Consider the following 16,752-nt stretch of genomic DNA (forward strand, 5'->3'; position numbering starts at 1 on the left):
TGGGCAGTGAGGGGCTTAAGTGCTTACCTCCTGCTGATGACAAAAGCCGCGATGAGAATGACCACCAGCACCACACTGCCTGAGACTGAGACCAGAAGGACGGTGGAGTTGGCCCCATCTCCAATGATCCGGGAAGGCACTGGCAAAGACAGTTACACAAGGATCACCTCTGGGAAGGTCGTACGAGCTAGAGCTTCTGACTGGGTCATGAGTGTCAACCTTCTGAAGCCACTGGGAAGGCTCACAGCCTCTTTTGCCCTTTGATAAGTATTTATGCGACAGCATTTCTAAGACAGCCTTAATGAGATGAAGACTTGTCTTTTATGTATTTGTATGAAGAAGTTCAACCAGAAGACTCTTACTAAATCCTCTGGTAAACATTACCACTCATTGCTTTTTCTTCTTTTCATTTCTAGTTTCAGCCCTAACTCTTATTGAATGATTGGATGCATTCCTTAGTGAGAAAGACACTTGGAAATTTCAAAAAGGACAAGTAGTTTTGAATACCTACCCACATCCCCCGCCCCAAATCTATCCAAAACCTGCTCATTACTGACCAGATCAGAAGCCACTTCCTCCTTGAAGCCTTCCAGGAATACCCACCCCCAAAAATGTCAAACCCCATCAGATTCAATCCTAGAGTACTTTCTCTTCTGCTTTTTTATTCTTACTTTATTTAATAATTCATGAAGAAAATTACTTTCTAGGACTGATGTTGAAGCTTTTTCTCCACTATCTCCTTATCCAGTAAGCTCAGTTTCAGTTTGTTAATTACAAAGGTGGAGCCATCTTATGTAAACCGATTATTCAATGGGCATGTCCTTTGTTAACATTTTCAAGTCAATCAATCAGTCCAACTCACAATGCTGAGAGTTGATATGTTTGTCCAAAGGGTCTTAAAAAACAAACAAACAAACTGATCTGACTTGATTTAAACAGATTCCTAGAAATAAATAAAAGAAAATAAATTTGGTCCCTTCTTTACTGTTCCCAGGGAGAAAACTTCCTACCTTCTTTAAGATAGCTATGCAACTCTCAATTCGTCCACTTATCAATCCCGTTTTTCTATGATCAATAGAAGACTCAAAATAAGAAAAAGAAGAAAACATTTTCTAATCACATGCATAGACGGGTTAGGTAATATGAAAAATGCTCTTCTCTAAAGAGCATGAGCTTTTCTAAGTTACAGACATCGTCATTTCAAACCGTGTTCACCTAACCAGCAATTAGGTACAGCTCCTTAGATTTCACTGTACTATGATTTCACCTGGACTGTAAAAAGGGCCTCAGAAGTTGGTACCTGTGTTGGTCGTGACCTCCAGTGGCTCACTGAAATCTCCATAGCCAGCTGCTGTCCTGGCTCGGACATGGAACACATAGGAAGTCAGAGGATTCAGGCCTTTGATGTCCGTGTTCCTGGCAGCTGTCCGGACGATGCGGTAGCTCCGCTCATTCTGATCCTGCATCACGGGATGATAAAATTAGGGCAAAGTGGCAAAATAAATCCCCACTTACTCTAGGCACATAATTAAAGGAACCAAGCCAGTGTCCTTAGAAGTTGAAAGTAAATAGAGATTGATAAACTCTAAACCTCCTATTCTCTTCAATGTTGGAAGTACCATTGTAACATCTCGGACACTGAAGGACATGTGGAGTTTGGGTGTGATCATTGTTGACACTGACCATATGCAGATCTCTACTTATGCTCTTTTTAAAAAAGGAAATCAGATGATGGTTGGTGGCTTTACTCACTCCACAGCCAGCAATTTAACAGAAATAACCATAAGAAGGTCTCTCATCTTTTTCTATTTTCCGTCTAGAAAATGTCAAAAATGTTGTAATCTGGTTTCAGTGAAAAATAAACCCTGTCCCCTTTCTGCTTTTAATAAGGAAGCCAATAAGTGATTATCTTTAAAAAGAAAGAGAAGTCAATTGTTCATTTTCTAGACAATCTTGAATGCAAATCGCTCTCTTCAGAATTCTGTCCTTTAAGAGAGACAAGTTATTTGTAAAAATAATGTCTTTCTATAACTTTAAGAGGCTGAAAAATGTAATTTTCCTTCCCTGATTTTCTATTAAAAGTCATCAAAACCCACACCTTGATTCTGAATAGCAGTGATCTACTTAAACAGATCATTATTTCGACTTTTATGAGTCACTCTCACTGATAGAAGGCTTATATATAAGAACCTCTTAGCTATCTTGATTTCCATTACTAGAAAGAAAAAATGGTTATATTAGAACACAATGTATTTTTCCTATTTTTCAATATAACCAACTTAATACATAACATTCAGAACTGGATTCGACCGGGGAACAAAATGCATTTGGTTTTGAGATTCCCTGGTATACTGGATTTATAACTGGCTAAAAACTAAAGAGAAAAAGAAAGGAAGGAGGGAAGGAGAGAAGGAAAGAAGGGAGGGGAAGGGGGAGGGAGGGAAGGAAAAGAAGAAGGAAGCTTGCTCATTCAAGTAATACCTTCTCATAATATTTGACTTCATACTCCAAGATCACCCCGTTGGGTCTATCTGGTTCCAGCCAAGCCAGAGCAACACTGTATCTTGTAACTTCTTTTGCCTGGACCAAAGCAATGGATGATGGTGCTATTGGGAAAAAACAAACAAAAAAACAAAAGGGGAAAAAACATTGGTGGTAGCAATCGATAATTTCATTTTACTTAAGAAAAGTGTGAAGGATTATCTTGTCTTCCCAGATCCCCATGTCAGTCTTCCCCAGTACAAAAGCATACCATTTTTATGGTTCTCTCCAATATGTTGGTATATGGTTTGTCTTCGAAAGATAATCTCTGAGGTAAAGGCCTACGGCATCACCTCCACAGCCCGGGCAGCAATGCCTGCAGCCGTTCCTCACAAAATCTAGAGAGAACGCTACCTTCTTTATTTTTTTGCAAGCCATGAAATCCACTGGAAGACCTAATTTTAAGCTCAGTAAAACTGCATTTCCTCCTACCTCCAAAGTTTACAAGTGGTCATCTTACTGGTCTTTAATTTTATACAAGCAGGAGAATTTGCAACTCCTCCCAGGAGACTGTAGGAAATGCGAACAGTTTCTATCCTTTCCAATATAAATAGAAGTACTGCTCAGTTGTTGCCAAGTTTTCAGTTTGACACTGTGATGCAAATAATGAAGAACACGAATAAAACAATGATGCTCTCTCTGGACACGTGTGACGTTTTGAAGCTATTTTTACAAAAGCTGAAATATTGCTTTTGCCTGTTGTGTAGTAAACTTTCTTCTTTCCACTAAGAAAGACACAAAAGCAGTCCTCTATTGGCTGTGTTCTCAGGAGTCCTTGAGATTTCTAAAACTAGGCTGCCCTCTTCTTCACTGTGAAGGTCACGTCTCCAGCTATTGTCCAGTTCTGCTTGGACTGACAATGATACAAATGTGCCATCTCCAGGGAGAAGAGGAGCAGTCAATGAAATCTGTAATCTTACCTAACAAAGCTGGTCTGTAGAACCAGAGATTAGGGGGTCTCCCTCAATTGACCAAATTGTGGAAATATGTGAAATCATCACAAAATGGCCACTGAAGAACAACAGCATAGTGTCAGGTCATCCTCCTGCTCTTTCCCAACACACACACACACGCACGCGCGCACGCACACACACACACACACACACGCCAAACCCTAACTCAGAGGAAAAAAGAGAAAAGTAAAATAAATTGTCACTGAAAATGGATTGTGACTAACTTCAAACACGCTTGACTGTATCTGACAGGTATGCACTGATGGAAAGGAAAGCAACCAGACACACCATAGTCACACAGCGAACCTTCCAGCTGAAGTTAATGAAGCAGGGAGTACCTCTTGGAGGTTATCTGACAGCCTGGCATCTCTGTTAGGGGTACTTCAAGATGGCATGGGTACATATGCGCACGCACGTGCATACCCCCTGCCCTATTTCTCTCTCCCAGTCTTTTTCCCCCAAAGCTATTCCAGATTGAATCTCAGGCATAAACACAAGTGAAGGATACAGTGGATACATATGTCCTCCATCAAAGGCAACCCCAAGGTTAGTAACACCAAACTGGATGAACAGAGCTGCATGCAGCAGACATATGGAAGCCACTGACCATCTGAAGAAAATGAAAAACGGAAATGTGCTCATTAGCTGCATTAAGGCTTCCCTCCCCCAACAAACACACACACACGCCCACAAACGTGCACACACACATTCTCTCTCTCTCTTTCCTTACTGGTTGACACGGAACCACGGTCCAGCAAAATGCAGGGAGTGACTCTCCCAAATGCAGAGGAAGCAAGAAGGCTAAGAAAGCTGCTTGGCTATGAAAAGCTATTTTGCTCCAGGTAATAAATATATTGTCTAGCAGAGCACTTTAGCATATACTCCATAAAAAGGGGCTCTTTAAACTCTGTTGTTCAGGATTGGGAAGTGCAATAGAAAAGCGAGATTTTTGAAAGACAGTGGCAGAGGATGGGGTGGGGGGGAACCATAAAGTTATACGGTGGACTTTCTCTCAGCTATGGTCTGGCTCAGATTCTGATAATCAACAGATTCCTCAGGAAAGAACTGCATGGCTGCCCTTGGGGTGCACTGCTTAACTAAGCCGGTTTCTCTCTGGCTGGGTTAACACTAAACTGCTGCACGTGGGCAATGAATCTGATTTCCATTTTAGAAGTTGGAGCAGCAGTGTTCCTGTGCCCATTCAAGGAGAATATGAACTCAACCGAAGTCCTCAAAATATCGCAGGCAGCGCATCCACCATATAATCGTGGTAACTGATAGACTATTTCTAATACAGCCCTACTTGGAAAAATCCATACGCACAAACGTGTAAATAAACCAACCATGTGTGCTCTGACTCGGCCACCATTAAAAGGGAAGAACATGAGATGAAAGAGTAAAGTAGAATAGTTCTAATTCCCAGAAGGTATTATGTTGTGGGACTGTCATGTCTGAATTCCTTCTGGACAGATGTCTTTCAGAAAAGCATTTTTATCAGGTCACAGCGACAAAAGCAATCCATGACCAAGTGAGATGGCGAAATATACCTACTACAACATGGAACTGCCCTGTAGTCGAACATGGCAGCCATTCCTCCCCCTGAGGAGAGCGTCTTACCTTCTCTGGTACAAAGAACACCAGTCTGGAAAAAAAAACAAAAAACTGGGCTTTACAGGGCTGCCACTCTGGAGGGAAGAGGCAGTCTGGATGTGTGCTCCACATTATAAGTCACGTAGGGGTTCTTCCCTCACCCTTCCTACCCTGCTTCCAACCCAGCCTCCAAGTCCACATCTGGAAGCCATCACCCTACCACATGTGCCGGGCTGCAGCTCGCTTCCCCAGCTGAGGCATTTGGCAATGGCATTTCTCAATCATTCTCCTACCCCGACGGTTCCCAAGCTTGTCTTCTCATGCCATTCATGTAATTGCTGCCACATCCCTCTGCAACTTGTGCTATGATTTCAGTAATAGTTTTCTTGAAACCACACGCTATATACATTGAGTTATATTTAAGAAGGAACTTCCCATTACTGATATAAATAAAACCCTGTTAAAAGCAGGTAACCCTAAAAATGCTTATGTGAATAAACAATACTACCAATGTTTGCTGTATATTCTTGCCCCTCCCTGCTTTATCCAAAGTAGAGATTATAGCCAGTGTGAGAGACACATCAAGGATAATCCGGGCACCAACTTGAGATTCTGGCCTTGGAATAAGTGGAAGAACTGAGGGAGAATTAAAAAGAAACTTACTTTTCACACAGGGCAATTCGGTATTATAGGAGGTTCCATATGGGTCTTCACTAAAATCGTCTCTGATGCCACCATTATTAGGTTTCCACGTTTCGGTAAATACTGCCAAGCCTTTCTCAATTTAGAAATGTTTTGGATCCTGGGTCCCAACACCCCAGGGCTCTGCCCTTTGCTAACAAAATTACAAGATAACAGACTAATAGAATAACAGACTGAACACCCCTGTCCCTAAAATATGGTTCAGAAGGAGCTATGACAAATCAATGCCTTAGTTCAAAAGAGGGCTTCTCACCATAGCGGGGGAAATTTTAGTCAACATAAAAAGACCAAGCAGAAAAAAGGCCTGCTTGTCTCTCAGTTCTCTAACTTACATTCTGAAACCTGTGGAGACAGTTTTTCCTCAGGACTGACTCATCCACTAAGCACATACTTAATGAGCATCAGTGGAATAAGGCAAAGATGGGAAAGCGCAGACAAAGCTGAATCAAATACAGTCCTTGGGATCAAAGGAAGACCCATCTTATCCTTCAGCCTTTTCTGAATTAACAACAACAACAAAATAGATGAGGAAATTTTTTACAACAGTCTTACAGAGAAGGCACCCATTTTTCAGAACTCAAGAGGAGGCAGTTCCTGCCAATCCTCTTCTTATCCAGATTCTCTCGTGGTGATGGGGAGAAGTATGGGGTGGGCGCTTCCTTATTATACTGTGTTTTTAGACAGGCAATACACCTCCCGAAGAGTCAGAGGAGAAGCCAGGAGGAAGATGAAGGCTGACGTAAGGAGCCTCACTTCAAGAAAGAGACACATTTTAAATTGGAAACATTCCTACCTACCCACAGACTTCCTTCATAAAAGAGGTGTTTGCTTTAAGGAAGGTTTTGTGCCCCTGGACATAAGCAGGCATTCTTTGGTGGCTAGAATTTTGGCATAACACACAACGAGGAGGGCTGGTCATGGTAGTCGAGAGTAGTATGGTTGCGAAAGATGACTGATAGATGTAAAAATCACAAAGGCAAGAATTACCAGAGGGTAGTTTTAAAGAAAGGTTTGTGACTTAATTTAATTAAGTCCTTAATTTTCAAACGTTAGAAGCAGTATTTCCAATGACTGACAGATGTCCATTTTCCTGTCCTGAGATGTTGTTATCTGAGACCACATCCTATGACTCTCAAGGGTATTTTAGTAGTTTTAATCCAAACCACGTTCTCGATTTCCTTTTCTTTTTGCTTATAAATCACACTGACGTACCTGTTCAATCATTCAACAGATGCCCTTTAAGCCTCTGCTTGAGGAACTTAAAATCCAAAGTAGAGCTAAAGAGGTATTTATGTATAAACAGTTAAACACTATTTAGCTAAATAAAGATAGCGGGTGAGATAAGAAGCCAGAATGGGGAGGAGGGCATTGTAAACTGCAGAAAGAACCATGGTAGGATTTGGAACCACGGAAGGTTAGTGAAGTAAGTCAAGATTTGCAGTGACAAACAGGAGGCAGAAAGGTGAAAGGTGTACCTGCTCCGAGTGTGACTGGGATTTTCTTTCTTTCTTTTTTTTTTTTTTAAAGATTTTATTTATTTATTTGAGAGAGAGTGAATGAGAGAGAGCACATGAGAGGGGGGAGGGTCAGAGGGAGAAGCAGACTCCCTGCCGAGCAGGGAGCCCGATGCGGGACTCGATCCCGGGACTCCAGGATCATGACCTGAACCGAAGGCAGTCGCTTAACCGACTGAGCCACCCAGGCGCCCATGACTGGGATTTTCAAGAAATTACTAGCACTCTGATTCTGTGAGCGTCGAGGGCCCACCTAGGACATGTGAAATGAGGTAAAGATGAAAATATATTTAACTCATATACTTAGAAGTATTCTTCACCTTACTAATTTGGTGGGAAGATCAATGACTGTTAGAAGGATTTGGGGTGTAATTCTGAGTTTGACATTTACCAGTTGCCATCTTGGCCAAGTCACTCAAATTTTCTTGCCTCTGTTCTCCCATTTGTAAAACACAATTCCAGATACAAGTGTGTGAGCTGTTAGATGTATGCTCCAAAAAGGTAGGGCTTTCCCTTGTCCAAACTATGCAAGATCATGTTTGGCACATAGTGAGCACTCAATAAACCTGTCAAACAAATAATTAAATGTTAAAATAGACTTAAAAAAATCTTTGTAGACAGCGAGATGTTTTCTAAATATAAAGTACCAGAAATAAGTCATCCCTAAGACAACTTTTTATCTGCACCTGTTTCAGATGACCTTCTGTGGGTTTGGTTTTGCTATTTAGGTTAACTAAGATATTGACAATTAGGAGTAAAGCAAATGACAATTCTAATTACGAATGGAGTCTCTGTTTTCTAAGAGATATGAGAGGCTTCTGAGCTTTTCTTTTTTTCAAACACACAGGTTTGTAAAATGTCACTCAAATGTGAATTAACATTAAAAGTAGTTTTCACTGCACCTGTTACAGACAACATTTTGAGGGGCTGCTCTTTTAGCTGACAGAGATATTGACAATCCCCTCAGCATTTCACCTCTATATCTGGAGGGTATGTAAAGAGTTCTCCTCATCGAAAAGGTATCGAAGGTATCGAGGCATTGAAATCCACCCCCCCAACCCCCCACCAAGTCATAATCCTAAATCCAGAAAGGGCCCTAAGCATCTCTTTTGTTTTATAAGACTAGAGTTATCTCCAAAGATGAGCTAATGGAAACAAATCAGTGACTGCCAGAAGAAGCCATTAGGTACTGCGTGTATCCCTGAAATCCCACCAAAAGGACATTACTGATGAAGTGTCCAGGTAATAGAGTGCAGAGCTCTCTGCGGTCAGGGTCGGGACAGCAAGATGAAGCACGTGGAAGAGGTATCTTTCCACACACACATTGGAAACAAGTAAAATGGTAGAAGAGTATCATTTTTTTAAAGATGGAGCAAACACCATAGAGGATTAAAGAAAAAAAAAACTCACCAAAGCTTGAAGGTTGAATGATCTGAGCTTTCTACTGGAAAGCCAAGATAAATTATCCCCCCTTCAAAAATTCTGTATTCAGAATTCCACATATCCCTCAGAAACTGAGAGTGCTTTCTAAATAGAATCCCCATTTGCTACGTACCTGTGGTTACATTTGGTGGGAGATCTGGCCACATGCATTCAGAAGGCACATGTGGGTTTGATCTCTGTGTGTGTTTCCGATAAACAGAAACGGCACAGATTAGGGGCTGGATCATAACTCTCTAACAGTGGTACATTTCACAATGAAGAATTACAGGAGATGCTTTGATGTCAAACAGAGGAGGCTCCTTTTAAGAAAATGGTAAATTTAACTTTCTTTGGTTCAAAGCTCAGCAGTTCTCCTTGCTTCCCACCGATGCAAGTGCTACAATTTTCTTTTATTCGCTTCCTCAATGACTTGCCATTAAACACCTACAAGTCATTTTACTGCAGCAGTTTGGCACTTGCGACACCCAAATAGGATGGAGAGGAGGAAAAAAAAAGACGGAGCCAAGAAAGGCAGGAAGGAGTCTTCTTCGAATCACTGCGGGCTATCAAACTGTTTGGGTCCAGCATCATGGGCAATGAATTAAAAACAGTTTGGGAGACCTTGAGTGGGGGAAGAAATAGCTCAAACAGATCGACTGCATTTCACTACTGGCTCAAATTAGGAGGGCGGAGGGAGGAAGGCAGGAAATAAGCAGATGCAATGAAAGCTCTCCAGCCTGCAGGCAAGGAAGAGTGGAAACAGTCCTTTATGAAAGTCAAGAAACCCAAAGCCGGGATGTCAGTGGTACAACAATGCCCAGTGCTTGGAGGGAAGAGGACTTCTTAACCACAGCGGGGTGGCCCCTCCCCAGGATCTGAATTTAAAGAGCCAATATTGACTCAAGGGGTCTTTCACTGACAGGAAAAATAAACCCACAGTTTATACATATCTCTGCTTCACGCAGAAGGCATATTAAAATTTAATTACTTGGGGCTTAAGGTGGTTTTTGTTCCCTCTTTCTTTCTCATTTCAACACCGCAGCTCTGATTTGCTCTTTATCAAAGGTTTGTGCATTTTAAAATGCTGTCAGGCATCAAAATTAAATGCTCCAGAGCACTAATGATATCCTTGTGATTAAGGGTTTTGCCGTCACAGAAATACTAAGAACGTTGGTGCTAATATTAATTGCTTTCTTCCACATCCCACCAAAGGGGGGGAAGGATTTCTCCTCTGAGCTCTGCACTACCTAATGGCACTAAACACCAGTGAGTAAATTTTTTTACTATTTTCATGGCAGTATTTTATAGTACTCAATAGTGTGAAGCGTTTTCATAGACATATGATTTCGTTTGCACTACATTCAACCAGCTGGCTTAACCCTTTGCTATTTTTTTAGGCTTTCTCCCAAAGCATCAGCACCATTGGTAACAATCATCAAAAGACTCAAGCCCCATCCATCCTCCCTTACATTGGTGATACATCACCAACGTAACAACTCTGCTCTGCACCCCATAGCATTTAGCTGCTGTATCATTAATAAGCACCTAAGCACATTTTATCAGAGTCAAGAAATAAAACTGTAAAATTGTTTAAAAAAAAAAAAAAGGTACAGAAAAAGCTGATTACTCCAAAACTGATACAGAATTATTTTCCTATTCAACAAAAGACAGAGCACCAAATTCTCAACTAAAACCTTTAGACGACTGAATTCAAGGAAGTTCGTTTATATTTAAATATGGATATATTAATATTAATTAAGCATACACTTAAAGTATATGAGGGATGCATTTTTTTTTCCCCCAGAAAGTGATTTCTTTCCAAGGTCAGGACACAGAGTCCATTTTAAAGAAATACTCTAAAATAAAGCAGGGCACAGTAACACTTACCAAAGGATGCTTCCAGTGATTTTCAGAATCTGACTTTGGAACACTCATGTGCTTTAACTAAGTGACCCGTGAGCAAGCTTTTACAAAGCAGGAACCTCAGACTCTTACTTTACTTATTTTCAGAGAAATGGGCGGCAGATAATTTTAGAGAGATCTTTTATAGAGAGCTGTTAACCGCATTTTAAATAACGGAACGTGACGCTACCCTTGGTCTTCCTGGGACGTGTTGGCACAAGCAAGTGAAAGTTGTTGGGATTAGCGGGGCGCCTGGGTGGCTCAGTCATTAAGCGTCTGCCTTCGGCTCAGGTCATGATCCCAGGGTCCTGAGATCGAGCCCCGCATCGGGTTCCCTGCTCGGCGGGGAGCCTGCTTCTCCCTCTCCCACTCCCCCTGCTTGTGTTCCCTCTCTCGCTGTGTCTCTCTCTGTCAAATAAATAAATAAAATCTTTAAAAAAAAAAAAAGCTTACTTAAAAAATAAGGGGCACCTGGGTGACTCAATCAGTTAAGCATCCAACTCTTGATCTTGGCTCAGGTCATGATTTCATGGTCATGAATTCGAGCAATGCATTGGGCTCCATGATGGGTATGGAGCCTACCTAAAAATAAATGGGGCACCTGGGAGTGTCAGTTAGTTAAGCATCTGCCTTCGGCTCGGGTCATGATCCCAGGGTCCTGGGATCGAGCCCCGCATCGGGCTCCCTGCTCCGCAGGAAGCCTGCTTCTCCTTCTCCCACTCCCCCTGCTTGTGTTCCCTCTCTCGCGCTCTCTCTCTCTCTGTCAAATAAATAAATAAAATCTTTAAAAAAAAAGAAAGTTGTTGGGATTAGCTTCTGTGGCTAAGTGTCCAAAGATGTGAGCACCCCTCCCCTAAATACCTGTTTCTGGGAGGGAGCCGCTCAGACAAGGACTACATTTCCTTTACATGTTGGAGGGTTCATGTGACTGAATTCCGGACAATGGGGTGTGGGTTTAAGCGATTATTCCTTTTCTAGATGCAACACATAAATAGTGTCCTTGGGCCCCTCCATCTTCTCTAACCCACCATCTGCCGGCTGGACGTTGATGCCCAGGCCCAAACCTCCCCTCATCACCACCAACTGGATACAACCTGGGCAAGAAACAACTTTCTACTGTGTTAACCTGTTAACCTGCTAACTGACATCTGGGGTTACAGCAGGTACTCATCGGGGAAAGTGGAGCCATTCCACAAAAAAGAGGCCTTTTGCACGTGACGTTTTCAGATGATGACTAAAGTGTAATAGTACGATGGCTCCGGAAGATCGAGCTGTGGTCTCAAGTTGCAGCTTCGCAGGGACACAATCGGCCGCGGGTCTTCTCCCAGCGAAATCACAAATTACTGGGCTCAAAGCTTCCGCGGAGCTTGTCTTAATGTTCAATGGGAAAAGACAGCGGGGTTCTCAAAATGGCTTGGGTGAGTTTTCTTTTTGAAAAGAGTTGGTCTCCGCTGCCTAATTAACAGCTGACACAGTCTAAGGCCTGGGCCCTGTCAGTCGGAGGAAAACCGAGAACAGGCAGGCGAGCAAATCTGGCCTCCTTCGCAGGGCTCTGCCACACACTTACCACCATTTCGACCGAGCAGCTCTCTGAGGTACTTGTAATTATCACCTATGAATTCATATTTGCAAACTTAGGCAACACACAGAAGGTAAAATTGGACCGGAGCTATAAAATGAGATGGTAAAGCCGAGTCTGCCTGACTCCCAAGTATACAATCCTCCTACCGTACCCCATGCCTATCAACACACACTCACTAAATTACCATTTATTGAGTAACTACCGTGTGCCAAGCACCGTTTCAAAGGTCTTGCATGAATTAATTCATATAATCCTCACAAAACCCCTATAAGGCAGGTACTATTATTGTTCTCATTTTATAGATACACTAGGTACAGAGAGTTTGAATAACTTGCCCCAAGTTATAGCATGTAAGTGGTGAATTCACCAGTCAGGTCCTGGAACCCACATTTTCAACCACTGAGCCACTGGAGGCCTCTAGTCTCTCCCCTCTTTGCACTGGTAGGAAATGGGAGATTTGAACGTTAAATGGCTTGTTCTCCCAAAGCATCAGCACTATTGGTAACAGCAAATCCTACATCTGCTATGTGTCACCTACGTATAGGACTGTCCCCATACATTCTTGGTTGCCAGAAATCCAGAGGTAACTTAGACATGACTTCTGTTCACAGACAAAGCTTAAAGCTTTTGGAGATGAATCAACTCACAAGAGAACTCAGAATTCTCTAAAACAGAAGAATTCAATCGCAAAATAAAACAACAGTATTTGAAGTTAGGGAAGGGGTGGGGGTAAAAGGCAAGCTTCTGGAAGGTTGGCGATGTTCTAGTCTTTGCTCTGGTTTATGGTTACACAGGTGTTTGCTTTGGGATAATTCACTGACTGTACATTTATATCTTATCCACTTTTCTGTACGTGTGTATAGTTCATAATCAAAAGGCTAAAAGTCAAAGAAAAATGTTAAGTAAGGGTATTAAGGATGGAATAGGAAAATTAGTATTAGAAAGACCCACCCAACATTTTTCGTTAACCCTCTGGGTAAAGGTCTAAAGGTGTCATGGAAGATCTAAATTTTTGCAAATTAGGACTTTTGTAACTACTTAACTGTTCTGTTTCATATTTGAGCCACACAACAATCCCTGCTCTCTGAAGTAAAGAAAACGTTTTATTTAAATGCTTACTTTACTTTTGTTTTTGTTTTACTTTTTAAAAAACTACTAATCTTAAATCAGCATTACTACATATATAGCCATTAGTCGTAAAACTATTAAGTGAGTAACAGCTCGACTTGGAACCAAGGCACATGTCCCCCAGAAGTAACTGGGGATGACTTCGGGTACAGAGTGTCTCCGATGTAGTTCAAGTGTGTCTTCTGTTTCATCTGAGAGCTGCTTGTTTTACTTTCTATTTGCTTACTAAGAAACTTGTTGGCAGGTTCCAACAAGGGTAGCACATATTTGCCAACAGAAACATGGCAGGATTCAGTGTGTATTTCCTGTTAAGTAAGCCAGTTTAAGGCTAACAGGAAAACAAGTCTTTCAACTGGAAGGCGATTTATAAGAATTTGCCTGAGAAAGACAACCATTTTAAATGGGCAAAGTTAGCAAGAATAAATAAATTAGGTAATTTTTTGCTCTCTGAATGCCTCTAGGAAGATGAACCTTTTCATTGCACCACGGTAGGTCAAAAAGTATCTAGGATAAACTCTTGATTGAAATTATTTTATATGTGTTTTGATCAGAAAGGACAACGATGAGCCTTGGGCAAAGTGAGGCCCTCCATGCCCAACGATGCCTGCCAAAATTATTCTGGAATATGGAGGATGGTAAAAAGGAAAGGTTCTCTTCTGCTGAGCAGAAATATAGCATAGAGAGTGGAGACGGATTAGCTGCTGTGAATCAAGGCTTCTATTCCTTTAGCTGTCAACTCTACTGGAGAGTTTCAGGCATTCCAAATCTGGAAAATAAAAGCTGTGCTGTGGGCTTCAAGTTCTCTTTGTTACTCGGACAGCTGCTAATCGTCCTGCTGTGTTTGGAACCAATGAGACAATGCTGTAACATTTAGCTTTTTGACACCCCGAAGCATCTAGATCAGTCCCTTATTAAAGATGTATTAATCACAAAGACTCTAAAAGCCAGGAAGATAGATGCACTAGTAAATCTTTGCTCTTGCCTTTTACTTCCCACACTCACGTTTCTACATTTACAGGCAGAAATTCTTAAAAGCCTGCTCCAGAAACTGACCAATAAAAAGCCCTGTTCATTACTTTATATCAGATGCTTGACGATTTCCTACCCCTGGAAAAGCCTTTCAGAAGGAGGTAAGACATTGATCATTCTGCTAAAAGAGCCTGTCTGTTTCAATAAATAGATCCACTGTGACTGCTGTCATCTTGACTTTTTAAGTGTGATAACTAATTCAGGAGTGTGGCTTTGTCACTTGCTACAGGGACATCCAAATCATCTGTGTAGTTTAAAAAAAAAAAACAAACCATCAGATAAACCTAGGAAACTTCAGGGAGCAAAATATTAATACTACTAGTACTAGTAGTACTGATTAGCACCACGACTACTAGTACAAGAGCTACTAATAATCCTTGGCCACCAAGTCAGGCCAAATTACCCCCCAGGTCATGGCCCCAAGCAAGAATGAATAAATGGGAGCTAATTCTGGGTTTGGACACCTGGAAAAACGGAAAGAGTGTGTGCTGGATGAAGCCTCAGAATTCTGTGCACCAAAATTTATGTTAATAAAAAGGTCTCAGAGTTATTTCCTCACATTGGTCTTCATTTCACAAGAGCATTGAAGAGAGACATCAAATTCTCCATCAAAGAGTAGACCAGCCATAGTATCTGTTATGAATGGGTGACCTGGTAATCAACCTCCAAACAAAGAAAAAATTAAAAAAAAATAAAAACAGATAGCCTGACTGATGTTATCACAGAGCCCCAGAATCCAATTTTCTTTTTTCTTCCTTACATATAATCTTCATAGGAAGCTTCTAATCACCATAACGCAAGATGAAGAGAAAAGTCTCAACACAAAGAGGCTCCTGCTAACTACAGAAAAGCAGCGTTCGCCATTCTGAGTAATTGGAAATCTCTTGAAATTAGATTGCTATTTTTTATTTCCCAGGCTAATGGAACCCATAAGAGGCAAGTACAGTATTTGCAAGATGCCAGGCTGGTGCCAGCTCAAGGCACTGAATTCCCTGGCTTTCGATGGAGTCTGAATATATCATGACTAACTCCTTCCCCATCACTGCTTCAGTGACAGTCCACCGTCTTCCAAATTGAAAGAGTAGGAAGTCAATTAGTGTCACTTATGATGTGAACACCTGTCGACTAAGACCTGGACTGAGACCAATTTCATTACCATAGCCACTCAATGGCTGCCAGATGGCCAGGCCTTGGACCACTTATGATAGAGTCCAGATTCAAGGAGGTGACCTAAAGACAGAAAGGTCTAGAGTCCCATTAGTCATCTCCTGAGCCATCCAATTCCCCATCACATATACAATTGCAATAGGATACCTATTTTTCCTAATGGTCATTTAAAAAGACCACAGGAGCTGCTCAAAAAAAAAGTTATGCTGACCAGAAATTGAGGATATTCACCCCTTAAATGATAAGCATTTTTACCAGCCATTGTTATTTTTAAATCTGAAACTACTTTTTAATAACTCAACTTTCTTTCTCTTATTGCATTTTAAAACACATAGACAGAATCGGGAAAAAAAACACAGAAATGAAAAATATCAGACAAAGAATACAGTGGAGCATGAAATTATATGCTACAGATTATCACTGACAGGGTAAGACAGACAGGCAGAGCGTACATTTCAATACAATTTTGGTTGCAAATGTATGTGTTCTATGCTACTTGGAATTTTTCCAAGTCCAAATGTTGCTTGGCTTCAAGAACAATGGCTAAATGCGGAGAAATGATGGCCATGGATGGTAAACTAGAGTGTTGCAGTTGGAAGACAGAGAATGAGAGAGAGAGAGAGAGAGACAGAGATTGAGAAACAGGAAGAAGACCAACACTAAGACTCTCCCTTGCATTCCCAGTTGGTTTCACTACATGGAAATCTGGGAAAGGTTCTGAACCCAGGGAAATCAAATATTCAAAGGGGCAATATCTATGAGCCATAGAACGAATGCTGAGGAGCTGGTTTTTCAGTAATACCTAAGGAAGCCTTTGTTTTACTTGGAGCCAAATCTTTCCCTCCCGGTTTCTTGCTTGCTACAAAGACAAGCACAGAGTAACTGATAGGTGGAGAGAAGTGTTGGAGACCTTTGGGTTAAATTACAACAAGCACATTTGCAAATGCTTCATATACAAATGGTCACCACATGCTATGCTCTCAAAAATGTGGCCATGAATGATATTCTTGAAGGCCTCATCTTTGAAACTCTATCTTTTTGGCAATTGTCATAAAAGCTATGATCGAGGTTAGAGAAAGGAGCATAATTTATGAGAAGGAATTTTAAGCTTGGGAATTTGCAACGATAGAATTAATGTGTTTTGTGTTTTGTTTTGTTTTTTTTTTTAATATTGAGGTATCAGCCAGAAATGAATGTATGTGCCAGATAGTTTAAACTCCTA

The 16,752-nt window shown here is 41.3% G+C and overlaps 1 protein-coding gene across 3 annotated transcripts in view; it reads right to left on the reverse strand.

Moving 5' to 3' along the window:
• EPHA4 (EPH receptor A4) overlaps window positions 1–16,752 on the reverse strand; it is a 140,845-nt gene that overhangs the window by 32,314 nt on the left and 91,779 nt on the right. For 2 of the 3 annotated variants that reach the window (XM_021703231.1, XM_044913762.1), the window contains exons 6-8: window positions 2,482–2,606; window positions 1,301–1,460; window positions 28–139 (exon numbers count right to left, since the gene is read on the reverse strand). In XM_021703231.1, coding sequence (XP_021558906.1) covers window positions 28–139; window positions 1,301–1,460; window positions 2,482–2,606 — 397 coding nt within the window. Of the gene's footprint in view, window positions 1–27; window positions 140–1,300; window positions 1,461–2,481; window positions 2,607–5,032; window positions 5,137–16,752 lie in introns of those variants that run through there. The other variant, XM_021703232.2, reaches the window with a different exon arrangement.

This window comes from Neomonachus schauinslandi, chromosome 3, assembly GCF_002201575.2.
Source record: "Neomonachus schauinslandi chromosome 3, ASM220157v2, whole genome shotgun sequence".
Classification (NCBI taxonomy): domain Eukaryota; kingdom Metazoa; phylum Chordata; class Mammalia; order Carnivora; family Phocidae; genus Neomonachus; species Neomonachus schauinslandi.